The sequence below is a fragment of the Argentina silus genome, assembly GCF_951799395.1.
Source record: "Argentina silus genome assembly, chromosome: 22".
Classification (NCBI taxonomy): Eukaryota; Metazoa; Chordata; class Actinopteri; order Argentiniformes; family Argentinidae; genus Argentina; species Argentina silus.
The window spans coordinates 7,131,101-7,138,747 of NC_139676.1; the positions used below are offsets into that span (position 1 = coordinate 7,131,101).

General features: G+C 46.4%; 1 protein-coding gene across 1 annotated transcript in view; it reads left to right on the forward strand.

Moving 5' to 3' along the window:
* Positions 1 to 323: 323 nt before the first annotated feature.
* Positions 324 to 7,647, forward strand: part of LOC310821787 (xylosyltransferase 1-like) — a gene marked incomplete at both ends in the record, with an annotated part of 62,976 nt that continues 55,652 nt past the window's right edge. Inside the window, one exon of the mRNA XM_083693999.1 lies at positions 324 to 596. Within this exon, the coding sequence (XP_083550125.1) occupies positions 324 to 596 (273 nt within the window). The remainder of the gene's footprint in view (positions 597 to 7,647) is intronic.

Genomic DNA, 7,647 nt, shown 5'->3' on the forward strand with positions numbered 1-7,647 from the left:
CGTCCGTGCGTTTCTGTTATGAAGTGATGGGTGTCGTATGAACCTTCCCAGCAAGAAACTGTGGAGCAGGAGCGTCATTGCAGACAGGGAGAGGTCATTCATGACTAAACACCATCGCGGTAAACCGGAGAACATTCGGAGAACATCTTAAACGTAACGTTGTTTCACCACACGGTGGCCCTGTGCCTCTCCTCCTTCTCGACGCTCCTCCTTGCCTCTGCCATCGTGAGCTAAATCCCCCCTCCCCGTTCAATTCCCCCCTCCTGTCGCGCTACGCAGAGCCAGAAAGCCGACTATCTTCCACTCTCGAGCCCAGTGTGAAGATGGTTGGCGGCTCGTGCGCTCGCCGGTTGGCCCGCCGCTCGCGGTCCGCCTTGATCGCGGCTCTCACGGTGTTGCTGGTGCAAACGCTGATAGTGTGGAACTTCAGTAGCCTCGACTCCGGCGAAGAACGGGAAAACGGCGGTTCGAACCTGCGGGAGAAGAGAGACCGGGTGACTGACAACAAAGCCAGCAGCGAGTATTTCAAACACGGGGTTCAGCAGCAGCACCTTCCTCCGCAAGGGAAAGGGACCGTTCGTCACATACAGCAGCCGGTAAGAGAGTGGCGCTACTGAACGGCAGGCTTATAGTAGCTTGCTCACCGAGTCCTCTACCTACTGTATGGCCCGAATTGCGAAGAGTAGCTTCTCTCGTAGAGATGTGGAACAGGACACGAACCTCTGTCTCTTATCACCATGAATAATTGCAATTCCTGACGGTTTTGGTAGATGGATACAGTAGTACGCCCAGTGAATGAATGAACCGGGTCTCCCCCGACTGTGTTCGTTTGCATTCAGTGTATCAGTTACATTTAGTGTGTTTTCAACAATTAGGATATGTGATGCTGATGTTGCCTCCCGCGTGAAGGGAGACAGATGTAACGACGACTCTCTAATCCGATATCAGGAGAGAACTCAATACATTTGGAAGATAGCCTAAACGATGCCACATTATGGTTCCATTGAAGGCATGCATTTGTGTCCAGACCTCCTTTATTAATGCTGCTGGGTGTGAATTTGAACTCACACAGTTCAATCCAGAGCAAATTATTCCATGGCTAATCCATAGGTAATTGGAGATGCGTAAATCGCAGCTTCGGGGGCCGGTTCTGCTATGGGTCAGAAACAGTGATCTGCTCTTTAATACGACAACAAATACAGCAAGACAACACCGCTACTGTCTAATGGCCATTAGAAACGCGTAATTTGCAGATTGGGCGTATCAATGCGTAATGGCTTAATCATGTGAAAACCCCATTGGGAATATGAATGAAGCTGATCTGGGTAAGCAAATGTAATACAAGAAATGTTAATTTAAATATGAACATTTTCGTCAATTGTAACAAGACTTATTGATCATGTTGAGAGCTCCTGTGACATTAAGGCTACTTGCGCATGGAACTGAATAATAATAATAATAATAATAATAGTGAAGATGATAATAATAATAATAATAATAATAATAATAATAATAATAATAATAATTCTGCATTGCATTTATTATTCGCTTTTCATTGAAAAACGACCTCAAAGTGCTACAATGAATGCTTTAAACACAAATTAAAACAAGAACACAGCTGACTCTAATAAGGACATGGACAAGAAGGAACGCAGCTGAAACTAACAGGTCTTCCTAAAGAGGACGGTTTTTAGGCCGTTTCAAATCAAATTGCGACATTATTACTCACTGTGACTAGTAGCAGCATCCACACTCTCCAGGCCAACTGATGTAGCCAGTTGCCAGAGGTTCACCGTATGACTGTGAGTTTAACTGTATATGAATTGTATCACATTACAGGTTGAAATCCGTGTTTAACAGGATGTCAACGCTGTCTTGGGCAACACAGTGCATACAGTATGAATAAATCAGAGATCAAAAGAGAGCCCTTTCAATCCAAACAAATTGCAATGTTAATTTCCCTCACAATATTCATAAAAGCTGCAAGGTGACACTCACACAGTCAGCCGATCATTGCTTTGACATGACTCTGCTGTCTGTAGGCTGAAGAAGCAGCTCCACATTTAACAACTCTTGACTGCTCACTATCACCAGTCTCCTACGAAGTGTGTGAGAGTGACTCACTCTATCCATCCAAGTGTGTGGGATTGTTCCTCTCTCTCTCTCTCTCTCTCTCTCTCTCTCTCTCTCTCTCTCTCTCTCTGGCTGACGCCGTGATGCACCTCCGGGCAGGCGGAACAACAACAACACACACAACATATGGAAAGTCATTACAAGGACGAAAAGAACCCTCTTACGAGTGTTCCTGCCGTTTGAGAGATGAAGTTGTTTTTATCGCTATTTCCGTCCACAGCTCGGATTTTGTAGCCCGTGTCTTTATAAGTTCCTTTTCTCTATCTGACATACAGAGAATCAATTGTGACTGGGCTTGGCCGTGTGTCAAAATCCATTCAGGCACAAGATGACAGTGATTCCCCGACAAGCGTTTACCATTAAAAACCAGCATATCAGCTCCTGTGACCTTTGCAGTGTAATATGGAGCGTGTTGCTGTATATTTATGCCTCCAGCCCCCCATGCCCTCCGGTTGACAGAGATCTGCCACTCTGCCTGTCAGCTTGCTTTGCTCGTTTGCTGCATTTCTATGGCCTCCATTTCTACATTCAACCGGTAGCCCCCTCTGGCCACGCCATTCTCCCAACCGGCTATTCTTCTCTGGTGTTTATCGCAGTGTGGTGGGGTAATGTGTGTCAGGCGGAGGCTGGCGGAGGCTGGCGGAGGCTGGCAGAGGCCGAAATCGGAGGGCGGGCTCATTGTGATGCATGGAACAACCAGTCCTCCGATTCTTCTACCTCCACCAGCCTCCCCTGATGTGTGTGTGTGTGGTGGTTTGTCAGTCTACAGATGTTGCGCCTAGGGTAACACACGCGAGCTAACTGATGTTGTCCTCTTTCACGGAGAGAGAGGGAGAGGGAGGAAGAGAGAGAGAGAGGAGGTGGAAGGAGAGGGAGAGAGCGAGGCACACAGAGAGATGCATCCACAGAGAGAGACAGAGAGAGAGAGAGAGAGAGAGCGAGAGAGAGAGAAAGAAGGATGAGGAGAAGAAGGAGGAGGGGGGAGAGAGAGGCACACAGATAGAGGCAGCCAGAGAGAGAGAGAGAGGAGAGAGAGAGAGAGAGAGAGAGAGAGAGAGAGAGAGAGAGAGAGAGAGAGAGAAGGAGGTGGAGGAGGAGGAGGAGGAGGAGAGAGAGAGGCACACAAAGAGATGTAGACACAGAGAGAGAGAGAGGCGGGAGAGGGAGAGGGAGAGGGAGGACGGCCGAAGGAATGAAATTAGCCCGTAGTTCTGACAAGGAGAGCATTTAGACTACCTCAGAGGACTCCCTGAAACAGAGGTATTATACCCAAGAGTCATGATATTTTTAGACTAGATCACACAGTACGCAGAATTACTGTTGGTCGTGGGTGTTTCCTGTTCTAGAGGAAAATGATGCTTATCTGTAAAACGTGAGAATCTTATCTGATATTTAAGTAACGTAGGTATGGTAGATATCCTGGCATTTATTTATATACGATATTGGTCGATGCATATTAACATTGTACTAAACCTCAGATATGCTTGATCACCTATTTTCTGCAAGCGAGTTGGTGGCAAGGGTCAATGCCTGCCCTCACAATAAGAGTACTGAAAAGGGGGAAGATGAGGGAAGAATATGTACTGTTAGATGGAATCAGCCAAGCTCCCATCCCTGGAATCAGCCTCTGCTCTCATCCCTGGAATCAGCCTCTGCTCCCATCCCTGGAATCAGCCTCTGCTCTCATCCCTGGAATCAGCCTCTGCTCTCATCCCTGGAATCAGCCTCTGCTCCCATCCCTGGAATCAGCCTCTGCTCTCATCCCTGGAATCAGCCTCTGCTCTCATCCCTGGAATCAGCCTCTGCTCTCATCCCTCCATTCAACTCTCAATCATGCTTCTTTTTTCATTTTTTTTCTAGAAGAGTAGCGTCAGGCTATAGTGTTGACAGTTGTCAGCCACATGTTCTAAATGTTTCCCCGGTTAATCACCGTAACCTGTAGGCTACATCCTTTGACACGTAGCATATTTCGCTTTCTTTGTTTTGTTTTATGGCTGTTCAAGCAGATGTGGTTTTCACACTCGCCCAGCCTTGTAGAGAACAGACATTTGTTTCCATTGTCTTGAACATCTGCGGATACCATATGGTAACGGCACATATTGATGACATCACCAAGGGATATAGAGATTTGATTGGCCCCAATTTGATTGAGCACATAGTGCTGAGCAGAGCAAAACATACTTTACAACTCAAAATGCGATTTTTAGCGTACTTTGTCTTTAACAATGTTTCTGAGAAAGCGCTGATTATTCAACCAGAGTTTTAGTAAACAGTCTGAAAATGCATTTGCATGTCATGGAAACGCTAGGTGCTGTATTGAAAACTCCCATTGGATTATTTCTCATTGCGTCTATTAGAAATATTACGGTAAAGATGGTCAACTTTGCTCCCATTTTGCCAAGTTTTCCACATGCAATTTTGGAAATTTGGTTCACGTACAGTTTGGATGTAACTAGATCTGTATTGAGTGTATCTTGGCTCTTTCCTATAAATCTTCCGACACATACCACTTGTCTTGACCCCACAGGACTCTAAAGAGCGATTAAACTAGTATTGTGCTGTCCAGTTGACATTTAAAGTTCTACCCTTGTAAAGAGATACAGCATTTCCCCTGACCAAGGTTTTAAAAAGCTGTTTAATTGTATTCATATGCCAGTGCTGCATCTGTTTTGCATTTAAAAGCTCTGCTGAAATGCTGCTGCTATTGTGCTACTAGTCTAATCTATCCTCAGACCGACTGCTGGGCCACCTCACTCTGTCTGCCTGATTCATGCCACTCTCTTCCCTGATCACGGTGCTGACTCATACACACACACACACACACACACACACACACACACACACACACACACACACACACACACACACACACACAAACATGCACGCACACACACATATGAGCATGTGTGCGCATACACACAAACATGCACACACACACACACACACACACACACACACACACACACACACACACACACACACACACACACACACACACACACACACACAGGCTATATGAACATGGTGCCCCACTTTCTCCCCCAGTTAAACTCTCTCAAAGCAGCCGCAGTGGCTGGGACTGAGTGGGTGTCCAGTCACGCCGTGATGCAGCACTCAGAGACAATGTGTGTGTGTGTGTGTGTGTGTGTGTGTGTGTGTGTGTGTGTGTGTGTGTATTATGCATATCTAGAATTCATAGGTCTTCACTGAGTAAACACATTTACAGAAAAGCACAGAAAAGCAGTTTATTCAAGACTTTTTGCTGTTACATACAGTATTTCTTTAGGCCTACAACTGCCTACGTTCTATAACATTGGTCAGATTATTCAGTGTGGCACAAATGCTCTATGTTCATGTGTCAATTTTTTTTTCCTGACTGTCAAACCTACTTAGCAGCAGTTGGTAGTTGCCAATTTTCTCTGTGTGTCTGGAAAATAGATGCTCTTACAGTATGACTTATTACACTTCGACAGAACTTTGAAGATATTAGATTATAGGGTACGGCAACCGAGACATTTTACAGATTTATATTTGCCCCAATTTTCTTGCCCAATCACTATAATGGGCAACTCCATCTGTTAAACCTATGGCACAGGAGAAGTATAAACGTAAGCATAAAACTGTACCAACCAACCTGCTGACCTCATCTCCTTTCCAAGCTTCCTTTTATCCAGCCTAAATCAAAGGCAGATCTAAAAGACACACTTAACCCTGAAACGCACACAGATCAGAAAGAGACACTCAACTGTACCATCAACCTTTAAAGGGGAAGTTTGAGGACTGAACACTCTTTGATGTCAACAACAACAAGTAGCTCATATACGCTTCACACTCCACTTTAAACCACGTTCAAAGCAAGACTGAATCCTTTAACCTCATCTCAAGATACAGAGTCAAGAATCATGATAGTATATACCATTTTGGTGTCCATAGCAGCGCAGTCAAAACATCAAAGAGCGGCCATCTTGTTCTGATGCTTGTTCCCTCTGACATCACAAGCACTTCCATGCTAAATGGTTCTTCTTGTCTGGGTGCTAAATGTAGGCTTCCTTGGTGAGGTCCTTATGTCATTTCAGACAGGCAGGACAGAGGCAGCAGTGTCTTTCTCTCTCTCTCTCTCTCTCTCTCTCTCTCTCTCTCTGTGTGTGTGTGTGTGTGTGGGTGTGTGTGTGTGGATGTGTGTGTGTGGATGTGTGTGTGTGTGTGTGTGTGTGTGTGTGTGTGTGTGTGTGTGTGTGTGTGTGTGTGTGTGAGATGATGTCTCATAGTCCATGGTTCCTGGGCCTCCTCAGTGTCTACAATGTGAAGGGGTAATCAAGGCCTCTGTCTGTATGATTCAGTTGTTGCATGGGCTTGTCGATTGGGTCAATACTTGTTTATCACACAAACAAAGGGCCGTTCTTGCTTCATTACAAGGAACGAGAGACATTGCTAAGCTCTCACGTTGAGAGCATATATAAGGAGGTTGGTAGAGGTGGAAGTTCTATTTATGGTCCCATCAACATGGTCACAATCCTGGTCCTTATCCTTTCTAAAGATGAATCAGCAACAGAGACAGTGAAGATTCCTGTTTTTTTATAAATTGTCTCTTTGTTCACATACACACACGCACACATGCACACACAAGCACGTATATGCACAAACACACACGCACACGCACACACACACACACACACACACACACACACACACACACACACACACACACACACACACACACACACACACACACACACACACACACACACACCACTGGAGACCCAGACTAACAGCTGCTGTAGCACAGGTTCAGTGCAGACTCACACAGCCAGTGTCCTCTGATTGGCTCGGCTGAAGCAGGAGGCGGAGTGTGAAACAGCACAACCAGGGGTTCCAACAACACACACATCGCCATGATCCTCACTGTCAGGATGAGGAAACGTGGGGTCAGAGATTATCCCAGGTTTGGGAAGGATGATCCGTGTGGAGCAGTGCAGCGCAGTGTCTGTGTCTGTGTGTGTGTGTGTGTGTGTGTGTGTGTGTGTGTGTGTGCGTGTGTGTGTGAATGCAACACCCACAACCACAACCATGAATGAAAGCACACTATCCGCCTCCCCGTCTTGCCTTACTCTTCTTACAACAACACAACAATCACCCCCCCCCCACCCACACACACACACACTACACACACACTACACACACACTACACACACATACCCAACACAGTCCCTCCTCGCCCATTAATTTGCCCATCGTTCCCTCCTGTAACACAGTACATCACATCATCCAGATGAGTAGAGCCAGATAATGCCCTGAAGTTGCCAATAAGCCCGTAGGTAAGAGGCTTACACCACTGCCATCAGAGGACTGGGGAGGGGGGTGGGGGGGGTGGGGCGGAGAGGAGGGGGCGGAGGGGTGGGGGCGGAGGGGTGGGGGCGGAGGGGTGGGCGGTGTGTGGATGGGCTAAATTAGTTTATCTAAAGTCTGTGGTCTTACATGTTAGTATTCATGGCAGGCTGTGGTGTGTGTGTGTGT